At 50.9% G+C, this 22,715-nt stretch overlaps 1 protein-coding gene across 2 annotated transcripts in view; it reads right to left on the minus strand.

Moving 5' to 3' along the window:
• Positions 1 to 22,715, minus strand: part of LOC140393366 (inactive pancreatic lipase-related protein 1-like) — an 84,695-nt gene that overhangs the window by 60,884 nt on the left and 1,096 nt on the right. For both annotated transcript variants that reach the window (XM_072479748.1, XM_072479747.1), the window contains exons 2-6: positions 20,249 to 20,297; positions 9,528 to 9,682; positions 6,669 to 6,794; positions 4,950 to 5,084; positions 4,353 to 4,461 (exon numbers count right to left, since the gene is read on the minus strand). In XM_072479748.1, the coding sequence (XP_072335849.1) occupies positions 4,353 to 4,461; positions 4,950 to 5,084; positions 6,669 to 6,794; positions 9,528 to 9,682; positions 20,249 to 20,297 (574 nt within the window). The remainder of the gene's footprint in view (positions 1 to 4,352; positions 4,462 to 4,949; positions 5,085 to 6,668; positions 6,795 to 9,527; positions 9,683 to 20,248; positions 20,298 to 22,715) is intronic.

Raw genomic sequence — 22,715 nt, forward strand, 5'->3', positions numbered from 1 at the left:
CGGATATTTAACTCCCAGTCATGACCATCCTTGAACCGTGTTTCAGTAATGGCCACTAAATCATAGTCATTCACGATGATTTGCGCCATCAACTCATTTACCTTATTCCGAATACTACGAGCATTCAGGTAAAGTACACTTATGTTGGCTTTTTTACCTCTGTTCTGAATCTTAACACCTCGATCAGTAACCTCTCCGAAGTTATATTTCCTCTTAACCTTTCTCCTAATTTTCCTTGTCGTTGAACCCATATCTTCATGTAACAACCTGCCGCGTCGCTTACCATTAATGTTTTCACTTCCCGTTTTATTTCTTTTAGTATTCCTGGACCTATTCACTGAGCTCCCCTCAGTCACTGTACCTTGTACTGTCGCCCTTTTTGATTTTTGACTATGGCTTCTCTGCCTTACGCTTTCCCCCTTACTGCCTTTTATTTCTGTCCCTGTTTTACTACCTTCCAACTTCCTGCATCGGTTCCCATCCCCCTGCCACATTAGTTTAAATTCTCCCCAACAGCTCGAGCAAACACCCCCCCAGGACATCGGTTCCAGTCCTGCCCAGGTACAGACCGTCCGGTTTGCACTGGTCCCACCTCCCCCAAACCGGTTCCAATGTCCCAGGAATTTGAATCCCTCCCTCTTGCACCATCTCTCGAGCCACGCATTCATCCTCTCTATCCTGACATTCCTACTCTGACTATCTCGTGGCACTGGTAGTAATCCTGAGATTACTACCTTTGAGGTCCTACTTTTTAGTTTAACTCCTAGCTCCCTAAATTCAGCTTGTAGGACCTCATCCCGTTTTTTACCTATATCGTTGGTGCCTATATGCACCACGACAGCTGGCTGTTCACCCTCCCCCCCCCAGAATGTCCTGCAGCCGCTCCGAGACATCCTTGACCCTTGCACCAGGGAGGCAACATACCATCCTGGAGTCTCGATTGCGTCCGCAGAACCGCCTGTCTATTCCCCTTACAGTTGAGTCCCCTATCACTATAGCCCTGCCATTCTTCTTCCTGCCCAGCTGCGCAGCAGAGCCAGCCACGGTGCCATGAACCTGGCTGCTGCTGCCTTCCCCTGGTGAGCCATCTCCCTCAACAGTATCCAAAGCGGTATATCTGTTTTGCAGGGAGATGGCCGCAGAGGACACCTGCACTGCCTTCCTACTCTTGTTCTGTCTTTTGGTCACCCATTTTCTATCTCCCTCAGTACCTTTCACCTGCGGTGTTACCAACTTGCTAAATGTGCTATCCACGACGTCCTCAGCATCGTGGATGCTCCAAAGTGAGTCCATCCGCAGCTCCAGAGCCATCAAGCGGTCTAACAGGAGTTGCAACTGGACACACTTCTTGCACGTGAAGGAGCCAGGGACAGTGGACGTGTCCCTGAGCTCCCACATCACACACGAGGAGCATGACATGGGTCTGAGATCTCCTGCCATGTCTTAAACATTCGGTTAACTTCAACAACTACAATTTCAACAAAAAAAACAACAAAGAAAAAATAAATAAATATACCAATGAAAAGAAACAGAAAAACAGAAACACGACTTACCAGACTGGGGGAAAGGCAATTATGATGCGATGAGGCAAGACTTAGGATGCATCGGATGGAGAGGAAAACTGCTGGGGATGGGCACAATGGAAATGTGGAGCTTGTTCAAGGAACAGCTACTGCGTGTCCTTGATAAGTATGTACCTGTCAGGCAGGGAGGAAGTGGTCGGGTGAGGGAACCGTGGTTTACTAAAGCAGTCGAAACACTTGTCAAGAGGAAGAAGGAGGCTTATGTAAAGATGAGACATGAAGGTTCAGTTAGGGTGCTCGAGAGTTACAAGTTAGCTCGGAAGGACCTAAAGAGAGAGCAAAGAAGAGCCAGGAGGGGACATGAGAAGTCTTTGGCAGGTAGGATCAAGGATAACCCTAAAGCTTTCTACAGATATGTCAGGAATAAACAAATGACTAGGGTAAGAGTAGGGCCAGTCAAGGACAGTAATGGGAAGTTGTGCTTGGAGTCCGAGGAGATAGGAGAGGTGCTAAATGAATATTTTTCTTCAGTATTCACACAGGAAAAAGTCAATGTTGTCGAGGAGAATACTGAGATTCAGGCTACTAGACTAGAAGGGCTTGAGGTTCATAAGGAGGAGGTGTTAGCAATTCTGCAAAGTGTGAAAATAGATAAGTCACCTGGGCCAGATGGGATTTATCCTAGGATTCTCTGGGAAGCTAGGGAGGAGATTGCTGAGCCTTTGGCTTTGATCTTTAAGTCATCTTTGTCTACAGGAATAGTGCCAGAAGACTGGAGGATAGCAAATGTTGTCCCCTTGTTCAAGAAGGGGAGTAGAGACAACCCCGGTAACTATAGACCAGTGAGCCTTACTTCTGTTGTGGGAAAAATCTTGGAAAAGTTTATAAGAGATAGGATGTATAATCATCTGGAACTGAATAATTTGATTAGAGATAGTCAACACGGTTTTGTGAAGGGTAGGTCGTGCCTCACAAACCTTATCGAGTTCTTTGAGAAGGTGACCAAACAGGTGGATGAGGGTAGAGCAGTTGATGTGGTGTATATGGATTTCAGCAAAGGGTTTGATAAGGTTCCCCACGGTAGGCTATTGCAGAAAATACGGAGGCTGGGGATTGAGGGTGATTTAGAGATGTGGATCAGAAATTGGCTAGCTGAAAGAAGGCAGAGGGTGGTGGTTGATGGGAAATGTTCAGAATGGAGTTCAGTTACAAGTGGAGTACCACAAGGATCTGTTCTGGGGCCGTTGCTGTTTGTCATTTTTATAAATGACTCGGAGGAGGGTGTAGAAGGATGGGTGAGTAAATTTGCAGATGACACTGAAGTCGCTGGAGTTGTGCACAGTGCAGAAGGATGTTACAAGTTACAGAGGGACATAGATAAACTGCAGCGCTGGGCTGAGAGGTGGCAAATGGAGTTTAATGCAGAAAAGTGTGAGGTGATTTATTTTGGAAGGAATAACAGGAAGACAGAGTACTGGGCTAATGGTAAGATTCTTGGCAGTGTGGATGAGCAGAGAGATCTCTGTGTCCATGTACATAGATCCCTGAAAGTTGCCACTCAGGTTGAGAGGGCTGTTAAGAAGGCGTACGGTGTGTTAGCTTTTATTGGTAGAGGGATTGAGTTTCGGAGCCATGAGATCATGTTGCAGCTGTACAAAACTCTGGTGCGGCCGCATTTGGAGTATTGCGTGCAATTCTGGTCGCCGCATTATAGGAAGGATGTGGAAGCATTGGAAAGGGTGCAGAGGAGATTTACCAGAATGTTGCCTGGTATGGAGGGAAGATCTTATGAGGAAAGGCTGAGGGACTTGAGGCTGTTTTCGTTAGAGAGAAGCGGGCAGCACGGTAGCACACGTGGCTAGCACTGTGGCTTCACAGCGCCAGGGTCCCAGGTTCGATTCCATGCTGGGTCACTGTCTGTGCGGAGTCTGCACGTTCTCCCCGTGTGTGCGTGGGTTTCCTCCGGGTGCTCCGGTTTCCTCCCACAGTCCAGTCCAAAGACGTGCAGGTTAGGTGGACTGGCCGTGATAAATGCCCTTAGTGTCCAATAAAAGGTTGTAGGAGTTATTGGGTTATGGGGACAGGATGGAAGTGAGGGCTTAAGTGAGTCGGTGCAGACTCGATGGGCCAAATGGCCTCCTTCTGCACTGTACGTTCTATGTTCTATGTTAAGAAGTGACTTAATTGAGGCATACAGGATGATCAGAGGATTGGATAGGGTGGACAGTGAGAGCCTTTTTCCTCAGATGGTGATGTCTAGCACGAGGGGACATAGCTTTAAATTGAGAGGAGATAGATATAAGACAGATATCAGAGGTAGGTTCTTTACTCAGAGAGTAGTAAGGGCGTGGAATGCCCTGCCTGCAACAGTAGTGGACTCGCCAACACTAAGGGCGTTCAAATGGTCATTGGATAGACATATGGACGATAAGGGAATAGTGTCGATGGGTTTAAGAGTGGTCGGCGCAACATCGAGGGCCGAAGGGCCTGTACTGCACTGTAATGGTCTATGTTCTAACAGCACTGTGGGTGTGCCTACCCCCACATGGAGTGCAGTTCATCACCACCTTATCAAGGGCAATTCGGGATGGTCAATGCTGGCCCTGCCAGCGACACCCATGTCGAGTGAATTAATAAATAAACAAACTTGCACTGAATGATATCGAAATAAATAAACCCATTCCAATTCGCTCCCATTACATAACATCCAAATTGGCCAAAGTCTTTCACGCCTACTATACAGGTTTCCATTGGTCCAATCCCTTCTCTTTGACTCCCATTGAATCACCAGATTGTGCTTGGTTGGAATATAATGATAGAATGAATTACCAGTAATACGAGCGATGCCTGGGTTCCGTCTGCCTGTTTCGCCGGCAACATGAGCGCCCAGGCTGTGCCCCACCAAGTACACATCAGACAAGGTGTAATTGTAGTTACTCTGAGGCAGAAAGAGCACAAGGAGGGTCAATTTCTAGTTTTAAAGGAAGGGTTACTCTATCTCTGTGTGAGCTCTCCCTCACCACCCCCGCCCCCCTCCCACCAACACACACACACTGCCCTGCCAAACCCCTCACCTCCCCGAATTTGGTCGCTGTCCCTTCACCTCATCATCCAACCACTTTACCTAATTTCAGAAGATCATCTAAGGTGCTCTGGTCTAAAACCATGAGGTTTAATTAATTTGGGGATTATTAAATCCACTAAGATAATGACCTGGTTTTGGTCAAGTTAGTATTGTGATCAATAGGATGATCACGTTTATTCAACATTCTGTAGGGTGATTATATCCATCTCCATCAGACAGATGGCCTTATTCTACTGGATCATTGGTTACTCCTGGGTTCTATAGATGGTGTATTGTCAGCCAGTGTTCTATAGGTTGCCTGCTCGTGTTCTATAGGGTTAGCATTGTGCTTTATTACTCACCTTCAGGGCATCCAGGAAATATGCAACTTCTGCTCCCACCACCCGGATGTTCTGGGCCGCCTGGCTGAATAGACACTGGGAGCCCCCTCTCCAGTCCACACAGATACAGTTTACATCGTGAACTTGCAGAATCATCTCAAAGAGGACAAAACACAGCCAACGTTAATTTGGTGACCTCACTGTTTCCCAGCACCCACCCTGAGCTGAGCCTGGGATTTCCCGTGTACAAACAGACCATTCAGCCACACTGGCCCATACTGGTTCTTACTCTCCACACGCACCTCCCCCTCATTGGACTTGTAAACGCTCGTCGGACAGATTCCCGGAGGTTTGATCACATGGCCCTGCCCAATAAAATTGCCTTTTACCTCATCTTCAATCACTCCACATGACAGTGAACTCCACATTCTCAGCATTCTCTGGACTAAGTAATTATCCTCGTTAGTGGCTGTTTCAGGTGGTCAATGATTTGACCTCTCCTTGACCCTGCTTCAAATCCCGGCAAAGGAGCCGTTAACATAATAATGGCCTGTGCCAGCACTGGAGAGAGCAGGAATGCTTGGCCAAGCTCCACAAGGTTGAGATCTCCCTACCGCAGGAATCTTCCCGCTCTTCCCAAAATCCCAGAGTGTGAGCGTGATTGCCCCTTCAGACTTCAGCAGAGACCCCACCCACCCACCCCCCCACCCCCACCCTCAGAACACATTTTGCACAGATCCTCCAGATCACACGTTACACAGATTCCCAGATCACACCTTGCACAGACCCTCCAGCTCACACATTGCACAGATCTCCCAGATCACATCTTACATAGGTTACCCCCAGATCACACCTTGCACAGATCTCCCAGATCACACCTTGCACAGATCCTCCAGCTCACACCTTGGCAGATCTCCCAGATCACACCTTGCACAGATCCTCCAGCTCACACCTTGCACAGATCCTCCAGATCACACCTTGCACAGATCTCCCCGATCACACCTTGCACAGATCTCCCAGCTCACACCTTGCACAGATCTCCCCGATCACACCTTGCACAGATCTCCCAGATGACACCTTGCACAGATCCTCCAGCTCACACCTTGCACAGATCTCCCAGATCACATCTTACCCAGATTACCCCCAGATCACACCTTGCACAGATCTCCCAGATCACACCTTGCACAGGTTCCCAGATCACACCTTGCACAGATCCTCCAGCTCACACCTTGCACAGATCCTCCAGCTCACACCTTGCACAGATCCTCCAGCTCACACCTTACACAGATTCCCAGATCACACCTTGCACAGATTCACAGATCACACCTTGCACAGATCCTCCAGATCACACCTTGCACAGATTCCCAGATCACACCTTGCACAGATCCCAAGATCACACCTTGCACAGATCCTCCAGATCACACCTTGCACAGATTCCCAGATCACACCTTGCACAGATCCTCCAGATCACACCTTGCACAGATTCCCAGATCACACCTTGCACAGATTCCCAGATCACACCTTGTACAGATCCTCCAGATCACACCTTCAACAGACCTCCCAGATCACACCTTGCACAGATTCCCAGATCACACCTTGCACAGATTCCCAGATCACACCTTGCACGGACGCCAAGATCACATCCTACACAGATTCCCAGATCACACCTTGCACACATCCCAAGATCACATTTTACACAGATTCCCACATCACACTTTATACAGATCCTCCAGATCACACCTTGCACAGATGTGTGATCCAGCTGACATCTCCATGTTCCAAATAACCGTGGATGATTAAGACAGTTTTCTGATCAATATTGAAGTGTGATGTGGCGACTGTCTCCGGAATCGTTCCACTAATTTCCTAAATAAATAACAAGAAATTCTTTCAGAATCAGATTTGAAATGATTTCCCCTTCAGGAATGTGTAAACTCAAGTAAAGCATTCACAAGCACAGTTTGCTCACATTGACCAGCTCTCTGCAGTCAGTAGCAAAGGGTCACAGACACTCCTGACTCCGGCCGGGAATGTTGCCCATGAAGATTTGATGCCCACGAGAGTGAGAATTGCCTGTATTCTGATATCATTTTTAATCTACCATTAACAGGAACCTGATCAGACCGTCAGGTTGAAGGATCTAAGCAGGCTGGGGATCCAAATACACTTTGTAAGGGCGTGCTGCTGATTGCAAAATGGGATTAGGGTGAAGCTGATAATAAACACATTTCAACATTTCAAATAAAAATTAATTTTACAGTTTCAAAAACATATTTTAAATGTTACTCTGAGGGAATGGAACTCCACAATTAAATAAATAGTTCTTCAGGAGGGATTTTCAGCACTGATGTTATTTTTGTATGCCAGTTAATAATCCAATTATTTCTGATTAAACAGGTTTACATTCTCCTCAATGTTTTTACAGTGAAAATAGCAAATCAATAGCTATGGATTAAGCCAAATCACCCAATCTGTGTTGATGCCGCGGTAGAGGTCTCGAAGAGAGCAGGGCACTGAATCTTTGACAGAAACTTCGGCTTTTCACTGACTGGGTGTCATTGTCTCAATTGATGGTAATTTACACAACGATGATGTCGAAATCTCCCTCAATACTGACTCGCGCACAGTGCAGCACTCCCTCAGTACTGACCCTCTGACAGTGCGGCACTCCCTCAGTACTGACCCTCTGACAGTGCAGCACTCCCTCAGTACTGACCCTCTGACAGTGTGGCACTCCCTCAGTACTGATCCTCTGACAGTGCGGCACTCCCTCAGTACTGACCCTCTGACAGTGCGGCACTCCCTCAGTACTGACCCTCTGACAGTGCAGCACTCCCTTAGTACTGACCATCTGACAGTGCAGCACTCCCTCAGTACTGACCCTCTGACAGTGTGGCACTCCCTCAGTACTGATCCTCTGACAGTGCGGCACTCCCTCAGTACTGACCCTCTGACAGTGCGGCACTCCCTCAGTACTGACCCTCTGACAGTGCAGCACTCCCTTAGTACTGACCATCTGACAGTGCAGCACTCCTTCAGTACTGACCCTCTGACAGTGCAGCACTCCCTCAGTACTGACCCTCTGACAGTGCGGCACTCCCTCAGTACTGACCCTCTGACAGTGCGGCACTCCCTCAGTACTGACTCTCTGACAGTGCGGCACTCCCTCAGTACTGACCCTCTGACAGTGCGGCACTCCCTCAGTACTGACCCTCTGACAGTTCAGCACTCCCTCAGCACTGACCCTCTGACAGTGCAGCACTCCCTCAGTACTGACCCTCTGACAGTGCGGCACTCCCTCAGTACTGACCCTCTGACAGTTCAGCACTACCTCAGCACTGACCCTCTGACAGTGCAGCACTCCCTCAGTACTGACTCTCTGTCAGTGCAGCACTCCCTCAGTACTGACCCTCTGACAGTGCAGCACTCCCTCAGTACTGACCCTCTGACAGTTCAGCACTCCCTCAGTACTGACCCTCTGACAGTGCAGCGCTCCCTCAGTACTGACCCTCTGACAGTGCAGCACTCCCTCAGTACTGACCCTCTGACAGTGCAGCACTCCCTCAGTACTGACCCTCTGACAGTGCAGCACTCCCTCTGTATTGACCCACTGACAGTGCGGCACTCCCTCAGTACTGATTCTCTGACAGTGCGGCACTCCCTCAGTACTGACCCTCTGACAGTGCAGCACTCCCTCAGTACTGACCCTCTGACAGTGCAGCACTCCCTCAGTACTGACCCTCTGACAGTGCAGCACTCCCTCTGTATTGACCCTCTGACAGTGCAGCGCTCCCTCAGTACTGACCCTCTGACAGTGCAGCACTCCCTCAGTACTGACCCACTGACAGTGCGGCACTCCCTCAGTACTGATTCTCTGACAGTGCGGCACTCCCTCAGTACTGACCCTCTGACAGTGCAGCACTCCCTCAGTACTGACCCTCTGACAGTGCAGCACTCCCTCAGTACTGACCCTCTGACAGTGCAGCACTCCCTCAGTACTGACCCTCTGACAGTGCAGCACTCCCTCAGTACTGACCCTCTGACAGTGCGGCACTCCCTCAGTACTGATTCTCTGACAGTGCGGCACTCCCTCAGTACTGACCCTCTGACAGTGCAGCACTCCCTCAGTACTGACCCTCTGACAGTGCGGCACTCCCTCAGTACTGACCCTCTGACAGTGCAGCACTCCCTCAGTACTGACCCTCTGACAGTGCAGCACTCCCTCAGTACTGACCCTCTGACAGTGCAGCACTCCCTCAGTACTGACCCTCTGACAGTGCAGCACTCCCTCAGTACTGACCCTCTGACAGTGCAGCACTCCCTCAGTACTGACCCTCTGACAGTGCGGCACTCCCTCAGTACTGACCCTCTGACAGTGCAGCACTCCCTCAGTACCGACCCTCTGACAGTGCGACACTCCCTCAGTACTGATTCTCTGTGCTATGGTGAATATTCTATGTGCTCTGCCTCAGTGTTGCTGAAATGCAGCATTTAATAAGTTACATTACACATGTGTACTGCAGAGTCTAGTTGCTGTGAGTTGTTTCATTGCTGTTGGAGTTGTCTTCATGCAGTTGTTCTTTTTGACAGTGACTCTACCTGAGAAATGTTTGGGTTCTGCCTGGTGTACAGTTGGAAATGGGTGTTGATCTTGTCCGGGCTCCAGGGGAGCCTGGATCCAGGCCTCTCGTTTGTCCCTGTCCATGGATATCCTCCTGGGAAGCAGCCGAGTCTGTCGTAGCAAATTCCCTCCGCTTCACAAAAATGTGGTGTTCACAGGAGATAGAAAATTGAGAGTCAGTGAGAAAGGCAATAAAATGCACTGGCTGAAATGTACCCCCCACAACGTCAAATACATCCCCTGCAGTATGAGTGACCTGCCGCCAACTGAGGGCAGCATGTCTCAAGCTGCAGTATACCCACAGTCTGGGTAATGTGGGATCATATTACTGTCCTATTTTGATGAATGTAGAAATTGGTATGTATTATATTTCATATCTGTGGCAGTAACATTCTTAAAAACCCTTATTCAAAATACACCCAGGCAGTGTGTCTACTAAAGCTACAATTAATGAGCCATAAAAAGTGAGGGACCATGGTTTCTAACCATTTACTGTTTACATATAGATGGCTAATGGGATATTGTTTTGATTGCTGGAGATAATTTATGAGGGAATGGTGTTTAGTCCTAGCTAAGCAGGTCATGGAACATCTTAATGGGATACAGATTATATATGGGGAGATAGTGGCATAGTGGTATTATCACTGGACTAGTAATCCTGAGATCCAGCGTAATGCTCTGGTTTTGAATCCCCCACTGACAGATGATGAATTTTGAATTCAATAAAAAAAGATCTGGAATTAAAAGCCTAATGATGACCATGAAACCGTTGTCAATTGTTGTAAAACCCCTTGTGATTCACCAATGTCCTTTAGGGAAGGAGATCTGTCACCCTTACCCGGTCCGGCCTACATGTGACTCCAGACCCACAGCGATGCGGTTGACTCCTAAATGCCCTCAGGAATGGGCAATAAATGCCGGCCCAGCCAGCGATGCCCATGAACAAATTTTTAAAATAGAATTAAAGGGGGGAGCTAGGGCTGTCTGTAGTTTTGCAGTCTGTTAGAAGATTTGAAGTTGTTCAGCAGTTTGCCACAGGATTTCAGTCTGACAAGACAGAAGGATTTTTCGGTTGTTCCTGAAAGGGTCTCTTTCCAAAGTAACCCTAATTTTCCAACTTGATTTATCAGTGGAATTTGAACCGTGTTGGGTTGCTTCGTTGGAATATATTTTGTGGTAGGTGTAGATAGTGAGATAACGTTTTTCCTTTTATTTAAAAAACTGTTTAATTGATCATTGTAACACAATTTCATTGATGTTAATGTGGTTAATTCTGTGTTTAAATTAAAGTTTGTTTAACATAAAAGATACCCATTAGCCAGAGTCATCGCTCCCGGGGTGAAGTTTCCTTTCCTCACAGTTTTACAAATTAAAAATTGTTTGAGGTTCGTGTTCGGTATCCTAACAGAGTTTACAGTACCAGATTCTGTCAAGTGGAACTTGCATGTTTTCTGATAACAGTTTGTTAAATATATCAGTATATTATATAATAACAACATGTGTTCATATAGCACCTTTAACTTAGTCAAATATCCCATAACACGTCACAAGAGTGATATATAACAAAACTTTGGCACCAGCCACAAGGCAGATAACAGATAACTTGGATAAATTGGCAGGTCCGAAACACTCAGCGTGTGCTCTCTTATACGATGAGAAGGAAAACAGAGGTTTTTAACAAGTACAAGGGGAGCAAGTCTGCAGAGGCATTAGTGGAGCACAGAAAGTGCAGGATGGAGCTTAAGAAATCAGTTAGGAGAGCAAAGAGGGGTTATGAGAAAGCTCTGACTGGTAAAAGTAGGGAAAATCCCAAGATATTCCATAACTAGGATAACTAGGGAAAGAGTAGGGCCCATTGAGGACCAAGGGGGAAATCTGTGGGTGGAGCCAGAGGATATTGGTGGGGTGTTGAACGAATATTTCACATCTGTTTTCACCCGAGAGAATGAGGAGGTAGTTGTTACGGAACTCGGGGAGAGAGACTGTGAGGTTATTGAGCAATAGGGAGCAATATTGCCATAGGGAGGGATAAGGTATTGGAGGTGTTGACAGGCTTAAAAGTGGACAAAACTCCAGGTCCAGAGGAATAGTGTCCCAGGCTGCTGTGGGAGGTGAAAGAGGAGATTGCCGGGGCTCTGATCCAAATTTTTAATTCCTCACTGGCCACGGGGAAAGTGCCAGAGGCCGGGAGAACAGCTAATGTGGTCCCACTATTTAAGAAAGGTTGTAGAGATAAGCCAGGAAACTACAGGCCAGTGAGTCTCACTTTAGTGGTTGGGAAACTACTGGAGAAGATTCTGAAGGAGAGAATCTCTCTCCACTTGGAGAGGCAAGGCTTGATCAGGGATAGTCAGCATGGCTTTGTCAGAGGGAGGTCTTGCCGAACAAATTTGGTTGAATTTTCTGAGCATGTAACCAAGTGTATAGATGAGGGTAGTGTAGTTGATGTGGTTTACATGGATTTCAGCAAAGCCTTTGACAAGGTCACATGGGAAACTTATTAAGAAGGCAAATGCACATGGGTTACAGGGGAACTTGATACGGTGGATTCATTATTGGCTGAGCTGTAGGAGACAGAGGGTGATGACAGACGGCTGCTTTATTGTCTGGAAGTCAGTGACCAGTGGTGTACCACAGGGATCCGTGCTGGGTCCCCTACTGTTTGTCATTTATATAAATGACATAGATGACTGTGTGGGGGGTTCGATCAGTAATTTTGCAGATGACACAAAGATTGGCCGGGTGGTCAACAGTGAGGCTGAGGATCTTGGGAGGATATAGATGGGATTGTCAAATGGGCGGATAAGTGGCAGATGAAATTTAACCCTGAAAATTGAGGAGATAAACGTTTGAAGGAGTAATTTGACAAGGACGTATACTGTGAAAGGTCTGACACTGGGAAGTTCCGTGGAACAAAGGTGTGTTTGCCCATAGATCTCCGAAGGCAGACGGGCAGGTTAATAGGGTGGTGAAAAAGGCATCTGGGATACTCGCTTTTATCAATCGAGGCACAGATTACAAAAACAGGGCGGTCATGTTGGAGTTGTACAGAACATTGGTGAGTCCACAGCTGGAGTACTGTGTCAATTCTAGTCAAGACAATATCAGAAGGATGTGTTTGCACTGGATTGGGTGTAGAGGAGATTCACGGAATGTTGCCTGGGATGGAACATTTAAGTTATGAAGAGCGGTTGGATAGGTTTGGGTTGTTTTCCCTGGAGCAGAGAAGACTGAGGGGTGACCTGATCGAGGTGGACAGGATTCTGAGGGGCATGGGCAGGGTGGATAGGGAGCAGCTGTTCCCCTTCGTTGAAGGGTCAGTGACGAGGAGGCAAAAGTTCAAAGTGAGGGGTGGGAGGTTTAGGGGGGATTTGAGGAAAATCTCTTTTACCCAGAGTGGTGACGGTCTAGAACACACTGCCTGGGAGGGGGGTGAGGGTCTGGAACGCGCTGCCTGGGAGGGGGGTGAGGGTCTGGGACGCGCTGCCTGGGAGGGGGGTGAGGGTCTGGAACGCACTGCCTGGGAGGGGGGTGACGGTCTGGAACGCGCTGCCTGGGAGGGGGGTGAGGGTCTGGAACGCGCTGCCTGGGAGGGGGGTGAGGGTCTGGGATGCGCTGCCTGGGAGGGGGGTGAGGGTCTGGAACGCACTGCCTGGGAGGGGGGTGAGGGTCTGGAACGTGCTGCCTGGGAGGGGGGTAGAGGCGGGTTGCCTCACATCCTTTAAAAAGTACCTGGATGAGCCCTTGGCCGTCAGAATATTCAAGACTATGGGCCAAGGGCTGGCCAATGGGATTAGGTGGGCAGGTCAGGACCTTTCATGTGTCGGTGCCGACTCGATGGGCCGAAGGGCCTCTTCTGCGTTGTTTAATTGGGTGATTCTGTGATTCTATACCAATGATTGTGAGGTGCTTAAGAAGGCAAATGGAGTTTTGTCCTTCATTGCTAGAGGGATGGAGTTTAAGACTAGGGAGGTTATGCTGCAATTGTATAAGGTGTTGGTGAGGCCACATCTGGAGTATTGTGTTCAGTTTTGGTCTCCTTATCTGAGAAAGGACATATTGGCACTGGAGGGAGTGCAGAGGAGATTCACTAGGTTGATCCCAGAGTTGAGGGGATTAGATTATGATGAGAGGTTGAGTAGACTGGGACTGTACTCATTGGAGTTTAGAAGAATGCGAGGGGATCTTATAGAAACATATAAAATTATGAAGGGAATAGATAGGATAGATGCGGGCAGGTTGTTTCCACTGGCGGGTGAAAGCAGAACTAGGGGGTATAGCCTCAAAATCAGGAGAAGTAGTGTGGTAAACCACTGTGTCCTGATATTAAGGGTTGTACGGTAGAATCTGCACTACAGGTTCACCTGAGCCCCTGTATGCTAGCTCCGCCCAGGAGCCGGGTTATAAATATGCGTGGCCTCCAGCTCACAGCCATTTCGCCAGCTGCTGTGGGAGGCCACACATCTGATACTAATAAAGCCTCAGTTTGGATTCAACTTCGTCTCCAGTCAAATTGATCGTGCCTCAATTTATTAGTATCAGACTCAGAAGATGGACCTCTGGATTAAACCAGATCGCCTGCAGCTGGATCCACACGCAAGCGACGCCAGAAAGGACTTCCAGCACTGGCTAGCTTGTTTTGAAGCGTATATCAACGTGGTGCCGACCCCTGTTCCAGAGGCTCAGAAGATTCAAATCTTGTACTCCAGACTCAACTCCAAAGTCTTCCCGCTGATCCATGATGCGCCCAATTACGCTGACGCCATGACTCGACTCAAAGACAATTATGAGCAGAAGACGAACACGCTTTTCACCAGACACGCGCTTGCAACGCGTACTCAACTACCTGGTGAGTCAATCGAGGACTTCTGGAGGGCCCTGATCCCACTAGCTCGGGACTGTGACTGCCAGGACGTTACAGCTAAGGAGCACTCAGATCTCCTTATGAGGGATGCTTTTGTAACTGGGATTGGGTCCGATGTTATCAGGCAGCGGCTCCTAGAAGGGGCCACGCGCGACCTCGCAGAGACTAAAACACTAGCGCTCTCCATGACGGTCGCCCTGCGCAATGTCCAGTCCTATGCCCCCAACCGCGCGGCCCACTCCTCCTACACTTCATGGGCCCCACAGGCAGCCGCCCCAGCGGGGGCGCTACCCACCCAATACGCCTGCGCTACGTGCCAGCCAGTGATCTCTGGGGGGCCTCAATGCTATTTTTGTGGCCAACAAAGACACCCCCACCAACGCTGCCCAGCCCGCGCTGCCCTTTGTACGGCCTGCGGGAAGAAGGGCCACTTCGCAGCGGTGTGCCAGGCCCGCTCAGCGGCAGCGGTCGCCCCCACCCCCCCTGGTCACGGACAATGGGCGCCGCTATCCTCCCCTCCTCCCCAGGCCATATGCGAGCAATGCGCGTCGCCATCTTCTCCCCCGCACAACACATGCGTTTCATGGGCACCGCCATCTTGCTCTACCCCCGCAACGTGCGTTCCATGGGCGCCGCCATTTTCTGATCCCCAGGACCTCCGGGCGCCGCCATCTTGTCCACCCCACAGCACACGAAGACCAACGGCGTTTCAGGACCCCAACTCAATGGCCGCCTCACTATCTGACGATCAACCACGACTCGCATCCATGGCAATCGACCAATCCTGACCACATACTCTGACCAACGCATCCACCAGCGTGAAAGTCAATGGCCATTGACCTCCTGCTTACTGGACTCCGGGAGCACCGAGAGCTTTGTACATCCAAATACATGAAGGTGCTGCTCCCTTAAGGTACACCCTACCAATCAAAGTATCTCCCTGGCCTCCGGATCCCATCGCGTAGCGATCCGGGGGTAATGCACGGTCACGCTCACAGTCCAAGGCGTAGAGTTCCACGGTTTTCGCCTCTACGTCCTCCCTAACCTCTGCGCTGCACTTATCCTTGGCCTGGATTTCCAGTGCAACCTCCAGAGCCTGACCCTTAAATTCGGCGGACCCTTACCACCCCTCACTGTGTGCGGCCTCGCGACCCTAAAGGTCGATCCTCCTTCCCTCTTTGCCAATCTAACTCCAGATTGCAAACCCGTCGCCACCAGGAGCAGACGGGACAGCACCCAGGATAAGGTCTTCATCAGGTCCGAGGTCCAGCGGTTGCTTCGGGAGGGAGTCATTGAGGCCAGCAACAGCCCCTGGAGAGCTCAAGTGGTAGTGGTTAAGTCTGGGGAGAAAAACCGAATGGTCGTGGACTACAGCCAGACCATCAACAGGTACACGCAGCTCGACGCGTACCTCCTCCCACGCATATCTGACATGGTTAACCAGATTGCGCAGTACCGGGTCTTCTCAACGGTGGACCTGAATTCCGTCTACCACCAGCTCCCCATCCGTAAATCGGACCGTCTATACACCGCCTTCGAGGCAGACGGCCGGCTATATCACTTCCTTAGGGTCCCCTTAGGCGTCACCAATGGGGTTTTGTCTTCCAAAGGGAGATGGACCGAATGGTCGACCGGTACGGCTTGTGGGCCACGTTTCCGTACCTAGACAATGTGACCATCTGCGGCCATGATCACCACGACGCTAACCTCGCTAAAATTCTCCGCACCGCCACTCACCCCAACCTCACGTATAACAAGGAGAAGTGTGTGTTCCGTACAAACCGCTTAGCCATCCTCGGTACGTGGTCCAGAACGGAGCTCTGGGGCCCGATCCCGACCGCATGCGCCACCTCATGGAGTTCCCCTCTGTACCCATCTGGGATGGCCACGTCCCGATTACAAAATGGACACTTGCAAAGACTGCAGGGAAAATTGGACAATGCTAAGAAACAAGCAGGTGCAAGCTCTGTCTGTTGATTAGAACCTTAAACGCTCAGACAGGACAGAAACTACCAAACGATTTACATACTAATGAGCCATCTCCGGGGACAAAAGGGAAACATTTAGATGCACAATGTTAGGACAGACTCCCCGGCGCCAGGAGAAGCTAAGACAAAGCAGACTGACAGTCACCAGGACACGCCCAGCGATCAGGGAACCACCCCTCTATTGGAGGAAAATCAATACCGATGATTGGGAAAGACCCAATTAGTTGAGGCCAAGTTCAAGGCCCGCCCAAAAGAGCGCGAAGCCCTTTTGGGTATAAAAGGTATCCCCCAAGGGAGAACGCCCTCCTTTGGCTTTGGCTCTCAGTGAAGAGAGAGACCAGCCTAGCAGCTACAGCAGACCAAGTAAGTTCCAAGTCAACGCACGCTACGAGATAGACGCTCCTAGTTGCTACCCTGTAAACAGCTCAACCCAGCAGCCTCAGAACCGAGCAACGGCCATTGTTCCTCTGACTGAGTGGGCGCCCGAAGCTAAGTATAGGCTTTAGTAATAGCGGTAGTTTAGTTTTGTAGAGTTTATGCATGAGTAGATTTGACTGTGTGTAAATAAATGAGCATTGCTTTTGAACTTACTAACTGGTGTATCGAGTCATTGATCAGTATTCGGTTCTGAACCTTGTGGCGGTGTCGAAAGATACCTGGCGACTCTTGAGCATAAGTGATTAAATAGAGCCAAATTAAGAACCAACCAAAAGTTAGCAACACCTCCCCCACTGCCCCAAGGCCCTCAAACGCTGCCTGGGGTTCTTCTCGTATTACGTACAGTGGGTCCCAAACTATGCGGACAAAGCCCGTCCACTCATACAGTCCATTCATTTCCCCCTGACGGCCAAGGCCCAACAGGCCTTCGCCCGGATCAGAGCTGATATTGCCAAAGCTGGAATGCTGTAGACGAAACACTTCCTTTCCAAGTAGAAAGCGACGCATCGGACGTCGCCCTTGCCGCCACCCTCAACCAGGCAGGCCCGTGGCATTCTTTTCCCGCACCCTCCATGCCTCCAAAATTCAGCACTCATCCGTCGAAAAGGAGGCCCAGGCTATCGTTGAGGCTGTGCGACATTAGAGGCATTACCTGGCCGGCAGGTCGGTAGCCTTCATGTTCAACAACACACAGCGGGGCAAGATCAAAAATGATAAAATCTTGCGGTGGAGAATCGAGCTCTCCACCTATAACTACGAGATTAAGTATTGCCCCGGTAAACTCAACTAGCCCCCAGACGCCCTATCCCGAGGTACATGTGCCAGCGCACAGGTAGACCAACTCCGGACCCTGCACGACAGCCTTTGTCACCCAGGGGTCACTCGGTTGTACCACTTCATTAAGGCACAAAATTTGCCCTACACCGTCGAGGGAGTAAGGACGATCACCAGGGACTGCCAGGTCTGTGCGGAGTGCAAGCCACACTTCTACCGGCCAGACCACGTGCACCTGGTGAAGGCCTCCCGGCCCTTTGAAAGCCTCAGCGTGGATTTCAAAGGACCCCTCCTGTCCTCCGATCAACACACATATTTCCGCAGTGTGATCGATGAATACTCCCGTTTTCCCTTCGCCATCCCATGCCCCGACATGACGTCTGCCACCGTCAGTAAAGCCCTTAATTCTATCTTCACTCTGTTCGGTTTCCCCGCCAACATCCACAGTGACAGGGGATCCTCGTTCATGAGTGATGAGCTGCGCCAGTTCCTGCTCAGCAGGGGGATCGCCTCCAACAGAACGACCAGCTACAACCCCCGGGGAAACTGACAGGTAGAAAGGGAGAATGGGGTGGTATGGAGGGCCGTCCAGCTGGCCGTACGGTCCAGAAATCTCCCGGCCGCCCGCTGGCAAGAGGTCCTCCCTGATGCACTATCTTCCATTCGCTCATTACTCTGCACTGCTACAACAGTACACCACATGAACGTCTTTTTGCCTTCCCCAGGAAGTCCACATCCAGGGTGACGCTCCCGACTTGGCTCACAGCTCCGGGAACTGTGCTTCTCCGTAAACATGTGCGGCTCCACAAGGCGGATCCGTTGGTGAAGAGGGTGCACCTGCTCCACGCAAACCCACAGTACGCCTACGTGGCGTTCCCCGACGGCCGCCAGGATACCGTCTCCCTCAGAGACCTGGCACCAGCAGGTTGCATCCCCACACCCCCTCCGCCCCCGGCGCCACCCTCCCCTCCCCCACCAGCCCCATCGCCCCCCCAGGACTGTTCGTCCTCCCCCTGCCCACCCCCGTTGATGAAGAGGATTCTGGCACGCTCCCGGAGTCAACTTCGACCACGGCAGCACCAACATCGCCGGCTCCACTTCGTCGATCCCAGAGGACGGTCAAGGCACCGGACCGGCTGAATCTCTGACCGGCCCACCGGATGGCCAGAGACATTTTTTTAACTGTTCTGTAAATATTAAAGATTGATAATTGTATATAGTTATCCACCACCCCCGCCGGACACAATTTTAACAGGGGGTGAATGTGGTAAACCACTGTGTTCCTATATTAAGGGTTGTACGGTAGAACCTGCACTACAGGTTCACCTGGGCCCCTGCTTGCTAGCTCCGCCCAGGAGCCGGGTTATAAATATGCGTGGCCTCCAGCTCGCAGCCATTTTGTCAGCTGCTGTAGGAGGCCACACATCTGATACTAATAAAGCCTCAGTTTGAATTCAACTTCATCTCCAGCCAAATTGATCGTGCCTCAAGTAGATTTAGGACTGAATTGGGGAGGAATTTCTTCACCCAAAGGGTTGTGAATCTATGGAATTCCTTGTCCAGTGAAGCAGTTGAGGCTCCTTCATTAACTGTTTTTAAGATAAAGATAGATAGTCTTTTGAAGAATAAAGGGATTAAGGGTTATGGTGTTCGGGCCGGAAAGTGGAGCTGAGTCCACAAAAGATCAGCCATGATCTCATTGAATGGCGGAGCAGGCTCGAGGGGCCAGATGGCCGACTCCTGCTCCTAGTTCTTATGTCCCATTTCAGACTTTCACAAAGTTGGGAGTTGTTTTGGCTAATTGCACATTCTGAAGGGGCGTTTGATTGGGACAGTGTAGAAGGAGCTCTACTCTGTATCTAACCCCGTGCTGTACCTGTCCTGGGAGTGTTTGATGGGGACAGTGTAGAGGGAGCTTTACTCTGTATCTAACCCCATGCTGTACCTGTCCTGGGAGTGTTTGATGGGGACAGTGCAGAGGGAGCTTTACTCTGTATCTAACCCCGTGCTGTACCTGTCCTGCGAGTGTTTGATGGGGACAGTGTAGAGGGGGCTTTACTCTGTATCTAACCCTGTGCTGTACCTGTCCTGGGAGTGTTTGATGGGGACAGTGTAGAGGGAGCTTTACTCTGTATCTAACCCCGTGCTCTACCTGCCATGTCATTTTAATTTTAAATTATTTGTGTGGGTGACAGTGACCACACCGCCCCTCCCATGTCACCCTGAGGACAGAGAGTGTTCGGAGTGACTGAGAGGCAAGACTGGCTTTGGGTTCCTTCCTGAAAGGATGGTGGGAAACCCGTTAGTTTACACAATGATCAGCAATTTTCAGTCACCTCCTGAATTCACTTTCCCAACTTTTCCTGCTGGGATTTGATCCCACCACCTCCGAGTGAGCAATTCAGGAAGAGAAGCACCTGGATCGTGTCCACACTCTTTGGCTGAGCGTATAGAGGCAGCTGATAACCTCCACTTCGAACATTACGAAGTCTTACAACACCAGGTTAAAGTCCAACAGGTTTGTTTCGACTTTAACCTGGTGTTGTAAGACTTCGTACTGTGCTCACCCCAGTCCAACGCCGGCATCTCCACATCATCACTTCGAACATTACCAGCAATAGAAAGTTTTACTAACCAGTGACCCGGTTGAGAAAGATCGCCAGGGGAAGCCATAACTTCAACATCTGGAAGAGAAATGTAGCTAACAGGATCATCACAGCAGCAATCAGCAACAAGTGTAATACCTGGAATATTCCTCATTTGCAAAATTACTCTTATCTTTGGAAACATATTAGCTTCAAACCTTGTAATGAGGTGGTAATGTTCATGTGTAAATGCTTAACGGAGCCTTTCAGTTATCACTCAGGACTTTTCATTGTAACAGCTTCAAATCTAAGGCTGATTTGTTTTTTCATGAATGGGAATGAGACCAGCATTTATTGTTCATCCCGAATTAACCTTCAACTCAGAGTCTTGCTCGACCATTTCAGACGGCATTTAATCCTCACCCTCCTCCATCCTCACCCCCTCCACCCTCACCCCCTCAATCCTCACCCCCTCCATCCTCACCCCCTCCATCCTCACCCCCCTCAATCCTCACCCCCTCAATCCTCACCCCCTCAATCCTCACCCCCTCCATCCTCACCCCCTCCACCCTCACCCCCTCAATCCTCACCCTCCTCCATCCTCACCCCCTCCACCCTCACCCCCTCAATCCTCACCCCCTCCATCCTCACCCCCTCCATCCTCACCCCCCTCAATCCTCACCCCCTCAATCCTCACCCGCTCAATCCTCACCCCCTCAATCCTCACCCCCTCAATCCTCACCCCCTCCATTCTCACCCCCTCAATCCTCACCCGCTCAATCCTCACCCCCTCAATCCTCACCCCCTCCATCCTCACCCCCCTCAATCCTCACCCCCTCAATCCTCACCCCCTCAATCCTCACCCCCTCCATTCTCACCCCCTCAATCCTCACCCGCTCAATCCTCACCCCCTCAATCCTCACCCGCTCAATCCTCACCCGCTCAATCCTCACCCCCTCAATCCTCACCCCCTCAATCCTCACCCCCTCAATTCACACCCGCTCAATCCTCACCCCCTCAATCCTCACCCCCTCAATCCTCACCCCCTCCATCCTCACCCCCTCCATCCTCACCCCCTCAATCCTCATCCCCACCATCCTCACCCTCAATCCTCACCCCCTCCATCCTCACCCACTCCATCCTCACCCCCTCCATCCTCATCCCCCTCAATCCTCACCCGCTCAATCCTCACCCCCTCCATCCTCACCCCCTCCATCCTCACCTCCTCAATCCTCACCCGCTCAATCCTCACCCCCTCCATCCTCACCTCCTCCATCCTCATCCCCCCCATCCTCACAACCTCCATCTTCACCCCCTCAATCCTCACCCCCTCCATCCTCACCCCCTCAATCCTCACCCCCTCCATCCTCAACCCCTCAATCCTCACCCACTCCATCCTCACCCCCTTCATCCTCATCCCCCTCCATCCTCACCCCCTCAATCCTCATCCCCACCATCCTCACCCTCAATCCTCACCCCCTCCATCCTCACCCCCTCAATCCTCACCCCCTCCATCCTCACCCCCTCAATCCTCACCCCCTCCATCCTCACTCCCCTCTATCCTCACCCCCTCAATCCTCACCCCATCAATCCTCACCCCCTCCATCCTCACCCCCTCAATCCTCACCCCCTCAATCCTCACCCCCTCAATCCTCACCCCCTCCATCCTCACCCCCTCCATCCTCACCCCCTCCATTCTCACCCCCTCAATCCTCACCCCCTCCATCCTCATGCCCTCCATCCTCATCCCCCTCCATCCTCACCCCTCCATCCTCATTCCCCTCCATCCTCACCCCCTTCACCTCACCCCATCCTCAGCCCCTCCATCCTCACTCCCTCCATCCTCAACCCCCTCCATCCTCACCCCCTCCATCCTCACCCCCTCCATCCTCACCCTCCATCCTCATCCCCTCAATCCTCACCCCCTCAATCCTCACCCCCTCCAAACTCACCCCCTCCATCCTCACCCCCCTCAATCCTCACCCCCTCCATCCTCACTCCCTCCACCCTCACCCCCTCCACCGTCATCCCCTCCATCCTCACCCCCTCCATCTCACCCCCTCCATCCTCACCCCTCCACCCTCACCCCCTCCATCCTCACCCCCTCCATTCTCACCCCCTCAATCCTCACCCCCTCCAACCTCACCCCCTCCATTCTCACCCCCTCAATCCTCACCCCCTCCAACCTCACCCCCTCCATCTCACCACCCTCCATCCTCACCCCTCCACCCTCACTCCCTCCATCCTCAACCCCCTCCATCCTCACGCCCTCCATCCTCATCCCCCTCCATCCTCACCCCCTTCACCTCACCCCCATCCTCATCCCCCTCAATCCTCACCCCCTCCATCCTCACCCCCTCCATCCTCACCCCCTCCATCCTCACCCCCTCCATCCTCACCCCCTCCATCCTCACACCCTCCATCCACACCCCTCCATCCTCACCCCCTCCATCCTCACCCCCTTCACCTCACCCCCATCCTCATCCCCCTCAATCCTCACCCCCTCCATCCTCACCC

This window comes from Scyliorhinus torazame, chromosome 16, assembly GCF_047496885.1.
Source record: "Scyliorhinus torazame isolate Kashiwa2021f chromosome 16, sScyTor2.1, whole genome shotgun sequence".
NCBI lineage: Eukaryota > Metazoa > Chordata > Chondrichthyes > Carcharhiniformes > Scyliorhinidae > Scyliorhinus > Scyliorhinus torazame.